This window comes from Xenopus laevis, chromosome 3L (genome assembly GCF_017654675.1).
Source record: "Xenopus laevis strain J_2021 chromosome 3L, Xenopus_laevis_v10.1, whole genome shotgun sequence".
Classification (NCBI taxonomy): domain Eukaryota; kingdom Metazoa; phylum Chordata; class Amphibia; order Anura; family Pipidae; genus Xenopus; species Xenopus laevis.
The window spans coordinates 72,951,428-72,974,098 of record NC_054375.1 but is presented as its reverse complement, the minus strand read 5'-3'; the positions used below and the strand labels follow the sequence as shown (position 1 = coordinate 72,974,098).

The window sequence follows — 22,671 nt, the reverse complement described above, 5'->3', positions numbered from 1 at the left end:
AAATACAACCTTTATTATTTTATAGGAGTGGTCCCTTTAATGACTTGGTGTCTTTGCCTTGTGTTTTGCAAAGAGTCGTATGTGGCTATTTATAGCACCTCTATCTATTGTATCTTCACACCTTATGAGAAAAATATATCTGACGTAAACTAGAGCCTTTTGATGAAGGTTTTGTCCCTCTGTCATCTCAGAAACGAGTTTGCTTCAGCGTGGAACAGACCTACAGAAAGGAAGTATATATGTACAGATAAGAATTTTAACATGTACGTTTTGGTAAGACTGGTATTTAGGGGATTATATTTAATTTAGCAATTTCGCCTAAGAAGTAGAGCATTTTCAAATAACTATATTGCACTGATTTTTATGATTCTGTGTAATGATATTATCTGTTAATTTGTATATGTGTGTATATATATATATATATATATATATATATATATATATATATATATATATATATATATATATATATATTTACAAAAAATGTCCAATGAACACAGCATCTGCTGTAAAGCTTAATTAAAGCTTCAGAAGATTAAAATCCAATTCTCAATTTGGTATGTAACCATATCAGTAGTATAATTGACAGACTGTGATGATTTTGTGTATAATAATACAAACCTATAATTACTTTCAATTTGCTGTATTTTCTAGTAAAAAATACAATTTGTGCGTTTAGCAATGCAAAGTGCTGGTAAACTAATTTGGCAGTAACCACTACTCAGAAGTATAGCTTTAAAGTTGTCATGAGCAGTTTATATTTTATTTTCTTTATTGTCAGGCTATACTATGCGGCAGATTTATCAAGGGTCGAATTTCGAAGTAAAAAATACTTCGAAATTTGACCATCGACTTAAAATACTTCGACTTCGAATATCGAAGTCTAAGGATTTTTTACTGAGTTTGGCAATCAAACTATCGAAGTAAAATCATTTGATCGTACGATTAAATCGTTCGAATTGAACGATTTCAGCGATCGATCGAAGGATTTTCCTTTGACCTCTAAAGACTTGGAAAACTGCTCTAGAAGGTCCCCATAGGCTAACATAGCACTTCGGCAGGTTTAATTTGGCGAAGTATTGAAGTCAAAGTTTTTTTAAAGAGACAGTACTTTGATTATCGAATGGTTGAATATTCGAACGATCTTTACTTTCGAAGTATCCAAAAAATTACTTTGAATTTCGATTTTTTTTACTTCGAAAATTCCCTCGAATTCACTTCCACCCTTGATAAATGTGCCCCTTAGTCTTCTTTTACTAATCTTCAAGGGATTACATTTTACAACCAGTCAGAAGCACTCTGCTCTATTTGTGTAGCCATAAAGTTTTGTTTTAGTAGCCTATATGTCTTGCAATATGACAGAAAAAATGCAGATTCCTCCACTTTCTGGCCCATATTTTGCACATTCACAAGTTTGGAATTTGATTGTCACTAACCTCACAGGATGAATTTCAGCCCGAAAATGCTCATATGCAAATCTCCCCATTTGCAGATTCCAGTTCTGTCAGTGTGCACACACATGGGACAGAGGGAGGATACTTCAGCAATTTCTCTGCTTCGGGAGAAACATCTGCGTGTGTAATAAGCATAAGGGTGGAGGCATACGGGAAGATTTTGTCGTCTGTGATAAATCTTCACCACTGGAGGCAACTAATCTCCCCGAAATGCCTTCCCACGAGCAAGAATGTGAATTGCCGGAGGGATGTCATAATCATAGCTTTTTCCAAGTTGCCTCCCGAGGAAACTTCGGGCCATTTTGGAAAAGCGAAGTGACACTTATACCATCCCGTCAGCGATTCATATTTTTGCCGGTTGGAAGGCATTTGGGAGATTAGTTGCCCGCAGTAGCAAAGATTTATCTCAGCCGACTAAATCTCCCAGTGTACCATCACCCTAAAATTGATTCTACTCCGCTTATTTGTAAACTTGTGCCTGATTGTCCTATTTTAACTTGATTGACTGACTCCATGGTTACACAGCAACCACAGCAAACCTGCATGCATGTGCCCTTTTGCCCTATTTTAACTTGAATGACTGCCTCCTACATAGCTTCTTATCTTCTGTGTATTAACTATGCAGTTTACATAGCAAACATTTAGTTTGAAGGACAACATTAGATAATGATTTCAATGCACAGAAAACAGTTTAATTTTTTGGTGTCATTAATTTTTTTTAAGAAGACTATGGATCCTCCTGCAAGGTATTATTGCTAGTCTATCAGGGATAGTCACGAATGCTAAGGTGGTTGGTTCATTGTTTTATAGAGCCTTGGTAGCAATTTAAGGATTTAGCATTTAATGTTTTCTGCAGGACAAAGAAACGGTTAAATAATATTTATCAGCTAGGTTAAAACGATATAAATAAAAGCAAATGTACATAGCAAGACACAATAATCATTGGAAAATTTATAATTTTTTTTTAGGTATTCTAGTGCAGGTTGAAAATGTTTATTATGGTAGGTACAACATGAGCTACAACACAATCAGTTAATCATTCAGAGCACTTTGCAGAGACTGCTTCAAAACTTGGTACTCCACTTCAAAAATGCATTGTGGTTTGCTTTATAAAGTTTTGGCCACAGACCTTTCATTAGCTATGTTAAAATGTACTTTTATATTTTAAACAGCATATAAAACTGCCCACAACCCACCACTTTTTGTCGAAATATAAATACATCCTGTGTACATAAAAAGTTACATTTGGGTTTCAGAATACTGCACACCAAATTCACTTAGCTATGGAGGCATAAAAGATTTGTTTTTCTACATTATACCTCTCAAAATTTTGGAAACAGAATGCGGCAAAATATGTTTGACCACACCCCTTTTTTACAACCACCCCCTAATTAACATGCCCATTTTACAAAATGTGGCAGGTTATAAAAGTTTGAAAACATTTCTGTATTTTTATGTTTTATTACAGTTTTACTAATGAAGGTGAATTGCCTTTTATGCTGTGGGTCTAATGTCTTATCTTATCCAAAAACTGTTACAAATGTATCTTAAGTATGTATTCTGGGCTTTTTGCCAAGAGCCAATTAAGTTAGAAAAATTGTATCTTTTTTGGCTGTTCCCTGCAGAGAAATAGGGACTTTCCAGTACAAATGAGGGACTGTTGAGCTGTCAAAAGAGGGACATTTGGGAGGAATGCATTATATAAAATTTGTCATTCAAAAATGTACATTCTGAGCATTTTATCAGAGGGATTTAATTCCAAAACAATTACAGTAATATTAGAAATTAAGGATCTCTGGAGAAACTGCTAAAGGAAGAAGGATGCATTAATAACTGGGCACAAAAGAGAAAAACGGTGCATAATGCCCACATCAAAAGTAAGGGCACAACACCATGTATATTCACCAGTTAAATTATGCAATAAGGCTAGGGGTAATCCCACTGTTCACCCCACTCTGAGGGTGCATATAAACAACAGATAAATAATAGACATATAGTAAGATTTTCCAATAATTGCAAAGGAAATTGAATTAAAAATAAAAACTCAATTGTTTAGGACAAGAACCTAGCCTGATGCATTACGTGTACATTGGGGCTGTTACAGCCCCAATGGGCACTAAACACGTCAGTCTATGTGTTGTGTCCTAAATAAATGATTTTGTATTTTTATTCACTTTCCTTTGAAATTTTTGGGATATCTCGCTATAGATATCTGGATTGATAACTGTTAAAACTTTTTTAGCACAATTACAAAGCATTTGCCTGATTTAAGGAAAAATTTCCTAGCAATCAGATATTTTTCAAAGCAGATAAATATGTTTGTGGCAGTCTGTGCTCAAGTGCTTTGCGTAAATCCTTAAAGGAGAAGGAAAGTGCTTTTTTTCTTGGGGGTGCCAAAAGTTAAGCACCATCAAGTGATTGGATTTACTTACCTGACAGTCCAGGCCATTGCTCCTATCACCAGAAAACTGCACCGGCCCGGTGTTCTTCCAGCAAGCACCCCAAAGCAAGCTTCTTCCTGCTTCTTCCTTCAGCTCGCTGCTTCGCATGCAAAGTAGAGCAAAAAGCCAGACTTTAAAAAGCCGGCTTTTTATTTTTACTCTGCATGTGTCTGCCCCGGGAAATTTGAAAGCAAAGAAGACGATTGCTCCGTGGTGCTCACTGGTGCTTCACTGCTGTTTGGAGAACCGGCCCTGAGTGTCAGGTAAGTAAATACAACCACTTGGGGATGCCTAACTTTTGTCACCCCGCAAGTATAAATTACTTTCCTTCTCCATTAATCCCTGATGTAAAATGTCAAATTTGGAGTAATAATTGTGACTATTCTGACAATTATTTTTCCACTGTGGGTAAAATCTGAAATGATGGCTGCTTCATTAATAATTGGTTGATAAAAATAATTAGAATCACAAGTTAATCATCCACTTTGTGGTTTCCCCAATTTCAAATTGTTTTTACATTCATGAAAAAAAAAAAATTACCAAGTTGTTTAGGTGGTTCCATATACAATATGGAGGTGGATTACCAACCTGTGTTTCTTTCAGCTGCTGTAAATTTCAACCATTTCAATTGCAGTTTTATTTTTGGTGATGTACCGGGAGCGTTAGGCCTTATCTACACTACATACTTGTTTGCACTGATTGTTATGGTATTTTAAGGCAATTCAACAGCTACAGCTCAGCACTAATGGAGACACCTCAGGGAATTTCACTAGGAAACAAAATACTTTCCTTTAATATAGTAACAGTAATAAACATTATATAGGATAGAGAAAAAAGAAAAATGCTGCAGGAATCTCATATAGAAAAATATACATGCAATGGGTAGACATGGGCAGATTTGTTCAAATTCAAGATTACGGGTAAAAAAACAGGGAGGAAATTGCAAACATGAATATATGTGACAATATTCTTTGCACTTTTAGGGGGTTATTACAGGTTGATTTTTCAAAAAAGAGTTTCACTAAAAAATTAAATTTTTCAGGATAAAACCTCAAATTTTTCCAGATTTTTTTTTATGCCCTGAAGTGGCAAAAAGCCTGAATCCCAAACTAAGACCTGTCAGGGTCATGTAGAACTCAATGTCCAGAGGTCACTTGAACCATTTTAAGAAGTTTTTTTTTTTTTAGTATTTTAGTTTTCATGATTTTATTTTTATTTTTTTATTTTTTTTTTGGTGGTTTGCATTCAACAACTTGATAAAGTTTTTTTTGCCGATAACTCGATCAATTTGAGTTTTTCTACCGGATTGCATTCATTTCAGTTTTTTACATTCACATTTTTCATAAATAAGGAAACCGTCGAGTTGTTTATTCAAGGTAGTCACAACAGTTTACAACAGTTTATTCAAAAGTCACCGTTTATTTAAGAAAAATACTGCGGAAAGTTGCAAAAAAAAAAAGAAACTCTGCAAGTAAAAGCTCTATAGAAGCCAATGGGAGTTTCTATAGAAGCCAATGGGAATTGCATCAAGCTATTTTACAGTATTTCCACAAAACAAGTACTTTCGAATCGTCATAACTATACGTGCTGGACCCCAGATTTAAATAATTTTCCTCTATACTTTCAGAATAAGACATTATACATAAAACTGGGCCCCCAGCAGTTGCAAGGGTGCCTCTGGCAGTACAGGTATGGGATCCGTTATCCGGAAACCCGTTACCCAGAAAGCTCCGAATTACCGAATGGCCGTCTCCCATAGACTCCATTATAATTAAATAGTGCATATGTTTAAAAATGATTTCCTTTTTCTCTGTTATAATAAAACAGTACCTTGTACTTGATCCAAACGAAGATATAATTAATCCTTATTGGAAGAAAAAACAGCTTTTTAGGTTTATTTAATGTTTACATGATTTTCTAGTAGACTTAAGGTATGAAGATTTAAATTACGGAAAGATCCGTTATCCAGGTCCCGAACATTCTGGATAATAGGTCCCATACCTGTAGTATGTTTTGTATATTAGAATATTAAGGAAAATAAATACACATTTTACTTTTCTGTAAAAGTTTTCTGTCTCTATTTACAGATCTGTTTTCTGGCACAGAAGGAGCCAAAATGAATGTTACAGACAACAGCATACTAGATACAACATATGATTATATCTATTCCGAGTCCACTGAAACTTTTGAGAATTCTGGAACTTTCACTTTTCACTTTCTGCCTGCACTTTATTGCCTGGCATTTTCCTTTGGACTGGTGGGAAATGTTTTGGTCATCTTGGTACTGGTATATTATAAGAAATTACAAACAACCACTGATGTTTATCTCTTTAACATGGCAGTCTCAGATCTACTGTTTGTTGTCTCACTTCCATTTATTGCCTACACAATCAAAAATGAGTGGATATTTGGAAATGCCATGTGTAAAATGTTATCTACCATATATTTTGTTGGTTTTTTTAGCAGTATATTCTTTATAACTGTTATGAGCGTAGACCGCTATTTTGCAATAGTCCATGTTGTATTTGCCCTTAAAGTTAGAAATGTGAGATGGGGGTTTATTATTAGTATCATAGTTTGGGTTTTGGCACTTTCCATTTCTACTCCTAACTTTATATTTCATAAAATAGTGATGACAGATAATTATACAGAGTGTGTCCTCTCTTATCCAGAGAACAATGAGCAAAATTGGAAAATATTCTGCAGTCTCTTAATCAACATTTTTGGTTTAGTTATTCCACTTTTTATATTGTTATTCAGTTATGTTCACATCCTTAAAACATTACAGAACAGCAAATGCAAGCAGAAAAGATGTGCAATTAGATTAATTCTTATTGTTGGCATTGTATTTTTCCTTTTTTGGACCCCTTATAATGTAGTTGTTTTTTTAAACATCTTGCAAAGCTCTGGTACAATTGATCTTGAGGCTGAACAGTTGCAAACTGCTACAGATTTAACACACACCTTATCTCTGGTCCACTGCTGTTTAAATCCTATCATTTATACATTTGCTGGAGAAAAATTCAGGGTGTATCTGCGCTCAATAATTAACAAGCCACTGAAATGTATGCACTCAAGTAGGCTTGTGGGATCATATAAAGCATCAGTGACTGATTATGCATCTTCTACCTCAAGAATAAGTAAAGGTTCATTCTCATCAGAATCAATTCTGTAATTTAGTCTCCTGATAAAAATGATTAACATGTGGACTTAAAGCAAACAGTGACTTAAATATAATAGAATGGATATGTTAAGGATGTGAGCCCGTACCACATTGCCTTGGTTAAGACATTAACTATAGCACTGCCAAAAACAGAATATGGAAAGGCTCTAGATGCCCTAAATATGAAAGCGTTTATGGCAGCATTACACTGAAAATTTCACCTAAATTAGGCATTTCTGTGGAGTTTCAACTCCATTGAAATGAATCAGATGAACCAGGCACAAGTATAGTAAGCTTACACAAAAACCAGTGTAGCTACAAAAATTGCACACAAATGTACATCTTGCACAGTTTTATTGGCAAACAGTGCTTTCTATGCAACTTTATTACACATCTTCTTGCATTGGCTTAATAATTGTGCCAGCCTTTACATTGTTTTATAAATATACCCCTCTGTGTTTAAAGGCAAACCGAGAGCTTATTAGTTTCGAGATTTAAAATTTGTCTCAAAAATACTACTTTTATTTCTTTTAAAGTTCATAGAAAAAAGCATATTTTCCTCCAATATAATGGAACAGAAGTATTTTTAAAATATATTGTTATATATAAATATATTGCAGAATATATCTGATATTAGCTGCAAGTTACATTTTTTGATTTTCTAATATATCTTGTGTTTTTTCGGTGTGGTCATTTGTATACTGTTGTATACTACTCTTGCTTATGTCTTCAGGAACTTGTAAAAAATTTAGTAAATAAGTTTGTGTTGTCTTCTATAAATGTGTTTGTCATTCAGATGAGATATTTTTGATTCTACACATCCTATGCTAGTGACTATAAAGCTTTGACATTGCCCTCAGGTGAACCATGGCAAGCTATTTTTTTCACTCCTTGGTGTGTGTGTGTATGTATGTATATCTTTATGTAGCACTAACTGAAGAACAGTTTAAAGAAGGCATGTGGTATTGGGTCTGGGTGATGTGAAAATAAGAGATCAGAGGAAAACGAGGTGACAGCTAGGAACATATTGTTGCACAAGTACAAATATATAGTGAGGGGTGGAGGAGTGAAGGCCAATGCAGGTTGCTTGATAGTGAGCATGACAATGATTTTAACAGAAGAGTTATAGGTTCTTTCTTAGGGTAAAGCAAAAGAATTTTGGCAGCATACATTGACTGAAGCCAGAAAAACTGTGCTTCCATGACTCCATTACAGTAAGTGTTTTACTAGTAAGATTCTGATTCTTACTGTTTAGATATGTGGGGAAACAGCAGACTCCTGGACACAGAACTGGAGAATAAGAACAGGTTTTACACATCTGTGTCACAGGATGTTAAAATGTACAAAAGTGAAGGTAGAACCTAAGACAGAAAAGATTGGGAATAAAGAAGACATTGGGAATAAAGAAAGCTAAATTAGCAATAAAAGTGCAAATATGTGCACTTCGGAATCACAGTAGTGATGGCTATACATTACCTGTAAGAAATGAGGTGTAAGTTTATCACTACTTGGTAGTGAAAGATTCACTTTGGAATAATAAACCCAACACTTCTTCCACTATAGTGTGTTTACATATGTAGGAAAACAGAGTTTGCGCACTCATGATAGATATACCCCTTTATATAGAGGTTATAGTCCTTCTTGTCTGCCCTTGAAGATAACATCAGACGTCTAGAAAAGCATGACCATGCACTTCCCATATCTCATATATGTAGTAGAAAGTAACATACATAGCAGAGCATTTCTCGAGTTACAAAAGTTATCACTGAAACAATGGTCCTTGCAGTTTTTACCAGAAAGAGTATCAGTTGGGGGCATTTACTAAGGGTCGAAGTGAATTTTCGAATTCAAAAACTTTGAATTTCGAAATAATTTTTGGATACTTCGACCATCGAATAGGCCAAATTTGACTTAGACTTCGAAAATCGAAGTAGTGTTTCTTTAAAAAAGTTTGACTTCGACACTTCGCCATCTTAAACCTGCCGAATTGCTGTTTAGCCTATGGGGGAACACCTATAACCTATCTTGAGTGTTTGGTTAAGTTTTGAGAAATAAAAGGATTTTTGGTAAAATCATATGATTGTAAGAATAAATCGTTCGGATTGAACGATTTAATCGTACGATTTTACCAAAAATCCTTCGACTTTGAATGAAAACTACCCTATTCGATGGTCAAATTTCAACATTTTTTTGACCTCGAAATTCGACCCTTAATAAATCTGCTCCTTGATGTTGCATATATGGATACAAACAGGCTGAAGCCAAAAGCTACAGCTATTATTAATTGAATTCTAAGCAGTTTTTTTTATCAACGTATATTATAAATATGCAAACTACACACTACACTTAAAACTTGCATTTAGTACTTTTGTATTTTTATGGAGCAGTACGATATAGATAACCAAAGGCAAAATGTTGATGGTTGTCAACTAAGTCAAAAGGTTTTCTCACAGTGAGAAACGTCTTTCAACTGAGTCGCTATTGAAAAGACATATAAATGCAAAATAATGTCTTGATTATTTTGACTGGTAATAAAATTGGAATATAAAGTAAGATTTTTCTTAACATTCATCACACAATTTAATCTATAAGGCAGAGTTGATCAAACTTTCAATTAATTCTTTTGCCAAATCTAGCATGTGAGACATGCTACAGATTCTGGACTTCTGCACTTTCTCTTTTTTGAGGTAGGTATGATTGTCACTTGCATTTTTTCATCACAATACTCTGTTGCATTATGCAAGGGTCCCATAGACTCTAATGTTTAAGCAATCTGAGAATTCACAAATGAATGAGTAATATTCATATGCAGAGTGATGTGCCTATTGGTTTTCATCTTAAGGATTTCTTCAGCTTGGAATTGAATATCTTCAGCTTTCAGCTCCACAGTATGTAGCTAAAAACACAACTCTGAGCAGATGCAAGATAATGGATAAATAGTAAAGCTTTTGTGAACTGCAGGAAAAAAAGCTAATTCATTTCAGCCTTTGGTCTTCAACACATGACCTTTTAATGCAGTAGATCCAAGTTTTTACATGACAAAAACACAATGGTAACATAGCTTGCCTTTAATGGGCACAAAGTAATAATTACTTATAGCCCAAGGAGCAATGCTATCCTGATTTTCCCCTTAAGGAGTGGAGGCTTGCTATAACATCATTGGGGTTTAAACAATAAAACAAAAGCAATCATAACAAATATCATACAATTTTATGCTACATATCTGTATGCCATTTGCCCTTGTTGCACTTTGACTGTAGAGATATTTTTTTCACTTGTAGGTAAAGCTCCTTTAAAACCGTCAATGGTTAGTAAATAATTAGGGTTTACATTTTCATGTGGCAGCTTGCCACACATAATCTCAGTTGTTATTTCCCAGGGGAATCAAGTACAGCTAAAGAAAGGATACCAACATCACACTTTAAGGGAAACTATGACTTCAGAATGAATACTTAACCAACAGATAATGTTTGTCATTATAAGAGTCAATATTACAGAATCTTAAATGAGTGGCATGTACTGTATATAACACTAAGTATTGCCCTTTTACATCTTCTCCCTTGTGTAAACATTTTGTGATTGCCCAGAGATCACCTGACCGGAAATAATGCAGCTCTAATTGTAACAGGAAGAAGTATGGGAGAAAAGGAGAGAACTTTGTCCATTCATTGGCTGTGTGTGAGCACAATGAATTACACAAGCCAGGGGGCGGCCCTTATTACTCAAAGGGGAACTATCATGAAAATAAAAATGTAATTTAAATCTTATCATACTGAAATAAGAAACTTTCTAAATATAATCAATTAAAAATTCTGAACCGTTTCTGAAATAATAAACTTGATATTTCAGAAACGATAATTTTTAGTTATTTGTGTTTAGAAAGTTTCTTATTTCAGTATGATAAAGCTTATATTACATGTTAATTGTTCTGATAGTTCCCCTTTAAGATAGCAGTGTTCTATTAAGAATTATGCAATGGCACATATTAGAAAATATTTTTATGAAAATGGGTTATGTATATGAAGCAATGTTTTACGTATGGGCTGTATTTATATTATTATAGAGACCTGCAGTCATCAGAGGGAAGAGCCCTTAATGAGGCGTCACTCATTCCAAGAAGGGAGGAATGCTGAACAGTTTTTAAAAACAATTACAAATGTAAATTATATTTTCAGCATTGGCAGTGTTCCTGTGCTGTTTAATTAGATTATACTATCACACTTTTCCACAGTATATATTTGTTTTTACACTCAATAATGTTCATGATACGCCTATTCCAAATAGCATTATGTTTTTAAATTATCTATCATATTTATATATATATATATATATATATATATATATATATATATATATATATATATATATATATATATATATATATATATATATATATATATATATATATATATATATATAAAATCTCTCTCTCTCTCTCTCTCTCTCTGCGAAAGATTTGTCTGAATAACAAACCAAATCCTAATTTGCATATGCACATTAGGGGTGGGTGCTTGTTTTTTGACAAAATATCACGTGATTTTCCTTTCCACCCCTAATTTGCATATGCAAATTATGATTCAGTTCGGCTGGGCAGAAGGATTCGATTGCATCCCAAATTTTTTATATATATATATATATATATATCATAGAAAAGCTGGCACTCTTGAAAATCAAGTTTAGCTTGCCTGGGTGCAGCATCATATATTTCTATCACAGTCCAACAGAAGAGATCCGCACTCTCAGGTCTTATAAAATCTTAGATTTGTTTATTGATAAAAATGGACCACCGTTTCGGCCTATTCCAAAGCCTTTCTTAAGGTGAGAAGTGTACAAATGAAATGCCTTGTATACATACATTGGCAGGAAAAAATCAGATTGAATAATGATGACAACTCATCATCGTCATCATCATGCGTCCACACCCATAAGGGCATCACACTTCAAAGATGTTAAAACATATACAGCCCATATGACAAATAAACATCATGTTTAAATAACAACCCAAATATACATTAAGTTAAAAAAAAAATATAAAGTAGTGTTGTTTCAAAATTTGTTTCAATATACCCCTATTTACAATGTTACTAATTGCTACCATATCAATAGACTTGAGCTGTATGTTAAAATTGCCCTGGTAATCACACCTTCACGGTCATTGTTTTAACCCAGTCATTAGATAATGCAGGCCATATTTGCTTTCTGTAATATCAATAGTATGACAATCCAGCTGGTCCATGTAATACCTCTGACACTGATTGCACCAATGCTATGAGACCAACTAATTCCTTTATATATTGTATCCTCTCTGTATAGTGGATCATAATCAACAAAAAACGTAACACCTCAAAATATTTTAACTGCTCCATATCCCCTTCACTGTACTTTGATTTTCGTGGTATCTCTGTTGTGCTCTCCCCATAAAAATATTCTGCCATGGTACCCTTGAGTTATTATATCAATAACAAAATTATTACAACACCAGCGTGCTGTGCTAGTGATGAAAGATTGATCAAAAACCCTAAGTGCCCCTTTTAATCTAGTGTACGGTCTTATTAATAAGCCACGTATCCTGATAAATTGAATACACAAACCCATCAGTGTGAAAGCTTTAAACCCTCTGCGTGTTTATTCAACACATGTTATTGCTGTTTTGATCCCTCTGGGGTTCAAATAAAATGGTAATTATAAATGTATCCTAATACCTCTCGTTATGTGCAAAGGGAAAATTAACAAAACAAAAAATAAAAAATTGCAAGGAAAAATAAAGCATAAATAAATACATATCAAACCAAAAAATTTAAAAACTTTTAAGAATTTCCACATATCCATTAGTCCCAAGGTCCAATGGCTGATTCAAATCCAAATTTATTAAACTCCCCTTGATAAAGTTCCACTTGAGTATAACGTGCTCACCCACTAATCAAAACCATTACGCCTGGGTCGCTGTTGTTACGATATCTCCCCCTAGTTACGGCATTCATACCGCCCTGCAAAAGGAAGCAGATTTTTCGACATCAGGGTTAATTGTTCTGTGTGAAGGGAGTCATCACGGATGTTTGTGAGGGGAGAAGAGATTAGGGATGCACCGAATCCAGTTTTTTGGATTTTTCAGATACATTATGAAAAATGCTTTTTGAAAGTAAATTCTTAAAGTTGATTTTATATATTAGTAGCTACTTATGGTTGTTGGTGGTACATCAAGAGGAATTGTCATCACCTTATTACTTTGCTTGACAGCAACCTTATGCTACAACTTTTATTTAAATAGAACCAACACATAGCCAAAATGGAACCTTTAATAGCAATTAATTTAAATAAACCCAACTTTCACAATTTTTTTTACAATCGCATCATGGACTAATTAAAATGATGGCTGATTTAGAACTTTCAAGACTAAGTTTTTCAGCTATTAACAATTTTATCTCTGTCAGGAGATTTTTTTTTGTTGTCAGTCAGATTATTTTCTAAAACTTGCATCTTGGCAAGGTTTTTATTTTTTCCATTTAAAAACATCAACCAAAAATAAATGAAACCACTGAAAAAATACACCATTAATGCATTTTTTAGCTGCAAATCATTGCAAACTATAATCGTAAAAATTAATAAATCAGGCCTAAGCTATTCCATGAGCCATAAAATATCTCTTGGCAGATGTTTTGCAAAGGAGCCATTTAGAATTTCTGGTTTGATAGTGAATACAGGTATGGGACTATTATCCAATATTCTTGGTACCTGGATTTTCTGGATAAGTATTTTTTTTCCATAATTTATATCACCATGCATTCAGGGGCAAACTTATCAAAATGTAATAGTGTTTACCACAGAAAAACTTAACCATTTTCATACCTATGGGATTTTAACCATTGATGAATAAACATAGGAATGAATGTCATATTTTAGAGTATTCTGCACCTATGTTTGCTTAAAAAAACACAAAATTATACATAATGGTTTCTAACTTAAGAAAAAAACTTGAATGGAAAAAACTCAAATAAGCCAGTTTGGGGTAAGCAACCCGAAGAGTTCAAGAAGATCAAGTTTTCAGTGAGAAAAAAGCCGCTTAGTTACCATAATGTAAAAACTATTGTTTTATTATTACAGAGAAAAAAAAAATCATTTTAAAAAATTTGAATTATTTGCTTAAAATGGACTGTATGGGAGATGGCCTTTCCGTCACTAGAAGCTTTCTAGATCTGCATAAGGGATCTTATACCTGCATTTGAATATGACTAATTTAGAAGGACGTAATTCTGTTTAGACTCAATTAGGAAGACCATAAAATAGTTAGAATTTCCACAGAGTACAAGGTGAAAAAATAAATTTGCTTCTTTGTACGAATGATGCCTTTTCTGTTGTGCTCCTGGTGGTGGCTTGATTAGAGGCACTGCAGTTTTGGATGCACACCATGTTTGTATATAAATGTGTCCATATATGTGTTTTTATAAAAAGTATATACATACAAATACATTATGAAATTTTTCTGTGAATATTCATAATACTTAGATATTCTAGTGACCAAAAGGTGGGTTGCCTTAAAGGAGAACTAAACCTTAAAAATGAATATGGCTAAAAATGCCATATTTTTATATACTGAATTTATTGCACCAGTTTTAGCTTCTCAATAGCAGCAATGATCCAGAGCATCAAACTTGTCACAAGGGGTCTTGGAAAGTGTCTGTGACACACACATGCTCAGTGGGCTCTGAACAGCTAAGCTTAGGGGTTGTTGACAAAAAATCAAACAGAAAATGAGGTTGAACTGTAATATAAGCTGATGCTACAAGACTGATTGTTAAATTCTGATGCTAGTTGTTCTAAGCTACCATGTAGTAATTATCTGTGTTAATAATTAATCAGCCTTATATTATGACATTTATATTCTATGCATACTGTATATTTTGAGTTATCACTAAGCTCAGGACCAAGGACCTGGTTGAATACAGCTGAAGATGTGCGGATTTCTCTATATGAAGCCTCTATTGTGCAGGGTTGGGTTAAATAAATGCTAGGCATAATAAAAATGCTATTAATCACATGCAGAACAGGAACTAACTCTCCAAAACATTCCTTTTGTCTCTGTACCTTGCTTCCACCATAACTTTATCCCTGTTGTTCACCCTTGGAAAAATAAAACCCAAAATACCCCAGGCACCAGCAATTTTTTTGCTACCCTTTGTGCAGTGGCAAATAATTTGTTATTCCATTACGTTTTTCTGTCTCTTATCTTGGAACCAATACATATTTTAAAGCTTAGAGCTGTTGGTGTTTTGGGTCCAGTTAGAATAATGAAGTTCATTCCCAATCCAGGCTTTTCAGCTATTCTTTATTGAATGCCCTTGTTGATGTGCTTAAACAACTTAGGACATTAAAGGTTCAGAAAAAAACATGAATAATTTAACTTTGGCAGAAACCCTGTTTTTGAACTCAGACAAACAAGTCCGTGTGAAATGTCAGCAGCACTATTGTTTCATTTTATTTTCTATTAAATGTTTCCATATAATTTATGCATTACATTTTTTGTTATAAAAAAGAAATGCCTGCCCAGGGAGAGCTCATAAGTGCTTTGGAAGAGATATTCTTTCATTAGCATATAGCCATTTTTGTGCCCAGATCATGAGAATAGCCAGCAGAATATTACCAACTGGAAATCTACATGTACTTCACTTATTCATCTCTCAAGTCACCTGCTTTTATGTTTTTGTTTTTAGTAAATATGACCCAAAGTGATTTCATATTTAATTTATAATAAAGATTACACTAGGTTGAACAGATACATTTGATGGAGCTTGTAATAAAAAAATATTGTTTTCTGAGACATTTTGTTATGCACCTTATTCATTTACTCTTCACATTTGAAACAACCTATTTTATGGATTAACTGGTCAGAAAACTGATTCATGCAAGTGCAGAGAGATAATTTTCAATTTGTATAAATTGTGCATCTCCCCTTAGAACAGAATATTGTTTGGCTGCTTAAAAAGTTGATCACATTCTGACGAACTCACACAGGTATCTAATATGATATTGAATGGGAAAATGTTACTAGCAGTAAGGAAAGTTTTGTTAAGTGGGAAAAATATTAAACTGCTGAGAATCCTTCTGCATTTACCATTTATATTTCCTGAATATTAAATCCTGTGTTCCTGTAAACATGCTAATATTCTCAGTGAAAAAGATGAAAGTAGGATGGGTTTGGACAAGAGGTGGCTTTACATTGTTGGCCAGTTTATGGACAAATAATCCCTGGTTGTTTAAAGAGGAAGACATTTTAATAGCTTTATGCACAAAATGTCTTGAAAGCAGAATTATTCATAATTTTGCTGTAAAATTGGGGGAATATTTTATAATACACTAAATTGGATAAAACCTGAAATATATGAATGCATCAAATTTGTATTCTAAACATTTTCAATGGCTCTGCTAATGGAAAATAATTAGAAAAATTCAAAAAACTTCATTTGCATAACAACTTGACTGACATGACTGCTACATAAATTTGGAATATTTTAGAAATTTGTTTGAGTTTAAACTCACAATTTCCAATTAGAATGAAAAAAACCTTGAATTTTTTGAAACTTCTCTTTATTTTTCACGGTAAATCTCCATACAAAATAAAGGCATATATCGTACATTACAGCCATATCGGCACAGCACAAAATGTCAGAAGATACAGCAGCATCACATGTACAATTAATACCTGAGAATACAGTACAACCATTAACTAGGTCAACTAGATCATGTAGAGCAACCAGGTCACCAGGTATGTCCGCCAATCACATATCAAGATCAAATCAATTCAGAGTTACACACCCCTCCAGAGTCATGAGGTAGCCTGTGGGGCCGGGTGTCGGAAAGACTGCCAGACAGACCATATTTTATCGAACTTTAAGTAATTGTGATCGTTCTTGGCTGCCATCAACTCCATACTAGCCCTGTGATCAACTGCCACCAAAACTTGTTGAAAGTCCAGCAGACCAGCAGTTTTCCAGTTCTTAGCAATCAAAAGCGTTGTAGCATTAAAAATATGGAACAAGAACTTCTTCTGGAATCTAGTGACCGCATCAGGCAGGTTCAACAATAAGGCAGCATCCGGTGTGTGTGGGACCCCCAGTTGTAAATCAACATTTATCAGAGCGAAAACAGCGCTCCATAGGTCAACTACCAAAGGACTGGACCACCACAAGTGCACTAATGTCCCATGATACCCACAGCCCCTCCAACACAAAGGGGAGTACGTCCCCGACATTTTGTTCAGCTTTACTGGCGTGAGGTGCCACCGATAAAGCAGTTTTTTATAAGCTTCAATATGGTTGGTACACTTAGTAGCACCAACGAGGGTTAGCTGAATTTCTTGCCAACGATCAGGTGTAAACTCTACATTAAGTTCTTGTTCCCATTTAATAATATGGGGATGTTTATGGTCTGGTGACAGAGTAAGCAGAAATTTATAGCAGTCTGAGAGAACTCCCTTAGCCAGACCTCCCACTTTACACAAATATTCAACCCTGGACCTCTGACATAAGGTTCTATACGATGGTAAGGTTTTGCTCAGAAAATGTGTAAGTCTGAGATATGTGTAATAATCTTTCTGACACAGTTGGTATTTGTTCTGAAGTTCAGTAAATCGGTGGTAGACATTTATCAAGTACAAATCCGAAACTGTCTGTATACCCTTTTGAACCCAAGCATGCAAATCTAGATCCTGTACTAAAAATTTAACATTCAGCAAAGGCATATTCCGTGAAGGGAATTTCCCCAGGTCCCAGTGTTTGTGCAGGGAGTCCCACTGAAGAATAATGAACTTGGTGGAGGGTAACATGTGTAAGGTCCTAGGTCTGTGCTTAACTGGCAACCATAACAATTGGGAAACGGTTAAATTAGAAAGGGTACCATTCTCAATATCTAGCCATCGTTTATAATTAGGGGGACTATGCATTCGCACTGCAGTCTCTAAGAGGGAAGCCCTGTAGTATTGCAGTAGATTGGGAAAACCCACCCCGCCGTTACTCGAGGGTTGGTGTAAGACTTTGGCCGAGACCCGGGTCTCCTACCCCCCCACACAAACGAGGCCAATTGCGACTGCAAAGACGTTAGGTACTTCCTAGGGAGCTGAATTTGTATAGTTCTAAAATAGTACAGTATTCTGGGTAAAACATTCATTTTAGTAGCTATAATCCTACCCATCCAAGATGTATAAAAGGTTTTCCATCTTTGATAATCAGTCAGTAAAGTTTGCTGTAAAGGGACAAAATTCAACTTGAAAAGGTGATCAGGGTCCTTGGGGAGTTTTATACCCAAATATGTAAGAGAGTTAGGCTTCCATTCAAAGAGAAAGTTACCATGTAGGCATGTCAATAGTCGGTTAGGGATGTTAAGTGCCAGCGCCTGAGTTTTGCTCGAGTTAATTTTGTACCAAGATGCATTGTAAAAGGCATCCAATTCCTTCAGTAAATTAGGGATAGCTACGTGCGAGTTGGACAGCGACAAAATGATGTCATCAGCGAAAAGGCTTATCACTTGAGAGCCTATGTTAGTGGGAATGCCAGAAATGTCCTTATTCAGCCGAATTTTACACGCTAAGGGTTCTACAAGGAGCGCAAAAATCAACGGGGAGATGGGGCACCCCTGCCTAGTGCCATTGCCGATGGGGAAGGCGTCAGACAGGATTCCAGATGCGCAAACTCTAGCAGTAGGGGAGGTGTACAACATTGAAATTGCTTTAAGAAATGTAGGGCCTAAGTTGAACTTACACAAGGCGGCTTCCATATAACCCCAATGAATCCTGTCAAACGCCTTCCCCGCATCCAAAGACAACAGGACTGATGGTATGGAATTTTGCTTGATAATGTATAACAAATTGTGAAGTTTCCTGGTATTATCTGCTGCCTGGCGTCCCTGTATGAAACCCACCTGATCTGTGTTAATGAGGGAAGGTAATATGTTGTTAAGTCGTAACGCTAGTATCTTAGAATAAAGTTTTAAGTCGGAGTTAAGCAACGATATAGGCCTATAATTTTGGCAGAAATCCGGCGACTTGCCAGGTTTAGGTATTGTTGAAATGTGCGCCTGTAAGAATTCAGGGTTAATTTGTCCTGTGTCAATAATATGCCGAAAAAGCGTCAGTAAATGAGGGGCGAGTAAATCTTTGTATGCCCTATAGTAAGCGTTCATAAAGCCATCCGGCCCCGGCGCCTTTCCCATTTTCAGTATCTTAATCGCTTGGAGAACTTCCGAGATGGAAATAGGGGCATTAAGTTCCTCCTTCTGATCTAGCGAGGGCTGTGGCAAATTACAAGAGTTCAAGTAACTTTCTATGAAATCCCGTGATGGTTGTACTTCTGCCGAATTCGTGGATAAGTTATAAAGGGAGGTATAATAGCGTGCAAAGTGGTCGGCTATACCTTTGGGGTCAGTGATTTTAACATTATGATCCATTATATGGCCTATTCTAGACTGGGCTTGTTTGACTTTAAGTTGTGTAGCCAGGAGTTTGGTCGCTTTGTTACTGTTGGTATAATAAAATTGCTTAAGTAATTTCAATCTATATTCAGTTTTATACATTAGTAAACTACTGAGTTCTCTTTTATGGGTTTGGATTTCGGAGTATAGTGCATTGGTAGGGTTGGAATGGTAAGCAATAGTCGCTGACTGTATTTTCTGTTCCAAGTCAAGTCTCTTAACATCCCTTTGTTTACGTAACCTAGCCGATATCGCAATGAGATCTCCCCTGAGGGTGGCTTTGTGAGCTAACCATAACGATTGAGGGTTAATTTCCGCTGACTGGTTGAATTGGAAATACTCCCTAATTTTCGATTCTACTTGTTGACGTGTATCTGGATTTTGCAATAAAGCATCATTAAGTCTCCAGGGCGTTAAGTGGGATTTGTGCTTATAAGCATCAAGATGGATGCCAATTGGCGCGTGATCAGACCAGGACTGGATGCCTATCCAGGCTTTGGTGATCAGGGTCGAAGTCTGTCGATCCGTAAACATAACATCAATTCTTGATGACATGGCATGCCTGGGGGAATAGTATGTGTACTCCTTATCTAATAGGTGCTGAGCCCTCCACACATCAACTAGTGCCAAGTTGTGAAACAATCCCCGTACCTTAGCAGCTATCCTGAGCTGGGGTGTAGTAACTCGCGTAAACGGTTTAAAGGTATCTTGGGTGGGGTCTAATACAGTGTTAATGTCCCCCGCGACAATACATCTCCCTGTCTTGTGTTCTAACAGACTTGTGAGGGTTTTTGAAAGAAACTGTAACTGGTTGTCGTTGGGAGCATACAGGTTAATAAGAGTGTAAATCTGATTGTTTAAAGAGCAAATAAGCATAAGATATCTACCCAGGGGGTCCGCAAATAGCTGAAGTTTTTGGAAGGCCAGTCTGGAACTCAATAGAATAGAGACTCCTTTGGTTTTTGAAGTGGAGTATGCATGAAAATTGTGTGGGTATTTCCTATTGTAAAAATTAGGATGATTGGACCGTTTAAAATGAGTTTCCTGATAAAATATTACATCTGCTTTAGCCTTGTAAGCCTCATTCAGGGCCAAATTACGTTTCTGCGGGGTATTCAAGCCCCTGGCATTAAGGGAGTAAAACTTAACCATCGAAATGAGCAGCTATTTGCGAAGCCCCATAACTATACACATGCATACAATTAACACAGAGAATGAGCAATTGGACAGTGACCTGGTGACCATGTATCTGAGGTAAAAAAGAAAAGCAAACATTGCTGAACCTTAGCAAAACAAAGTAGGAGAAAAGGTAGTAATAGAAACAACATTGTAAGTATGCAAGATGGTGATCAATGTCGGACAGGAAAAATTGTGACATAGTTACCATCCTGTGGCACAGAAAAAGGTGAAATCTTGGCTGTGCCGAAATCACGTCTGCAGGCAGTCAGCTTGTAGACTAGTGGGGGGGGAGAGGATAAGAGAAAAAAAAAAAAGGATATAAAGTGAACGCTCCGTATCTCGAACCAATTCTTGGAAAAAGGAAAGACATCCGCCTTAAATGAGGGTAGAGGCATATCTGTCATCACCGATCTGTATTCAGGCTGTGTGCCATTCTGTCGGCAGCTTCTTGCTGGAGGAAGCTTGCGAGGACATGTTCTTGGGAGATGGCGGCCTAGTCGGGCCCAGATTCCAGCGTTGCGTAGCTTTTATGGCCTCATCTGGTGTGGACAAAGTGATCGGCGATCCGTTCTTGAGGACAATTATCTTTACCGGAAAACCCCAGCGATAAGGGACTTTATTTTCCCTGAGTATGGTAGTCGCTTCAGCAAACGCCTTTCTTTTCATCAGTGTGGCTTGCGACAGGTCTGCAAAAACTTGGACATCCGAGTACTTGGCCGGCCAATTATCCTTTTTACGTGCCGCTTGTAAAAGTCTCTCTTTGACCTTGAAAAAGTGAAGCTTAGTGAGCACATCTCTGGGGGCCGCCTCCGGAGCTGACCTGGGTTTAGGGACCCTATGGATCCTGTCGATGGTAAGCTCTATGGCAGGTGTATTTGGCAAAATCGCCTCCATTAGGCCCATAAGATAAGTCTCCAAGTCCTGCGGCAAAACGGATTCTGGAATACCTCGAAGTTTTAGGTTATTCCTCCGTGATCTGTCCTCTAAATCCGCTACTTTGGTAGAGAGACGATCCACCTCTTTCCCCAAACTCACTTGTGTGTCAGCCAGGTCATTGTGGGCCTCGGTGTACTCCGCCATTTTGTTTTCCATGTGCGCAGTGCGTTCGCCCAAGTCTTGTATTTCTTTCCGAATGTCCCGTGAAAGCTGCTTAATATCTGCTTGCAGTGTTTTCTGAAGGTCAATCAGCATAGACTTAATCTCGTCTGCTGAAGTGCCGTCCTCAGAGCGGGGCAACACGCCGTCCCCTTCCTCAAGCAGGTTATCAGAAATGGTGTCGTTCTGTACCTGCGCAGCTTGTGATTGCGAGGAAAAGTACGCAGTGACTTGTTGCGGAGCCTTTTTGGGGTTCTGCTTGGGCGCCATGATCCAGGCTAAAAGTTGCGGTATAGCAATGCCGATTAGTGCGGAGTCAGTGCTGTAATTAAGCTTTAGATGGCTCGAGTATACGGAGCTACTGTTTCAAGCGTCCATCTTGTGCAACGGGTAACTCCGCCCCCCCCAAAAAAACCTTGAATTTCAGAGATTTATTGCATTTAAATTCAAGTTTTTGAATTATAAATAATTGTTTAGCTCAAAAAATGAATTGGGCTAAAAACCCCATAGTTTACAGATATTTTTATATCTGTTTGTATAAATTATATTGCCACACCTTATTAGGTCCTCCTAATTTAAAAATAGTGGTGAGCCCAACTTTGCCCTTTGCTATTAGGTCATTTGGATCAGGGGGAAGCTCTACAATGTTCTACTCCAGGAATGTAGGGAGGTAGGTATGTTGAACATGTTTTGCAGATGTATTATACCTGCTTCTTCAGGGTCTATTAGGTGTAAGATAGTAAACCTTGTATTTTATAACTTTTGGAAGTAGAACAATTTTTTTCTTTTCATTATGTGATTTCTTACTATATTTATTTTACTTTTTGGTGGATCCATAACGTAACTAAATTCCAGTGGCTTTGTCCTCTCATATAGAGTG

General features: G+C 36.2%; 2 protein-coding genes across 3 annotated transcripts in view; both read left to right on the top strand.

Moving 5' to 3' along the window:
• The window catches only part of LOC121393072 (C-C chemokine receptor type 1-like), a 61,329-nt gene extending 53,412 nt beyond the window's left edge, over positions 1 to 7,917 (top strand). The window contains exon 2 of the mRNA XM_041586393.1: positions 5,983 to 7,917. Coding sequence (XP_041442327.1) covers positions 6,012 to 7,070 — 1,059 coding nt within the window. The 5' untranslated portion in view covers positions 5,983 to 6,011 and the 3' untranslated portion in view covers positions 7,071 to 7,917. The remainder of the gene's footprint in view (positions 1 to 5,982) is intronic.
• immp2l.L (inner mitochondrial membrane peptidase subunit 2 L homeolog) overlaps positions 1 to 22,671 on the top strand; it is a 532,531-nt gene that overhangs the window by 64,693 nt on the left and 445,167 nt on the right.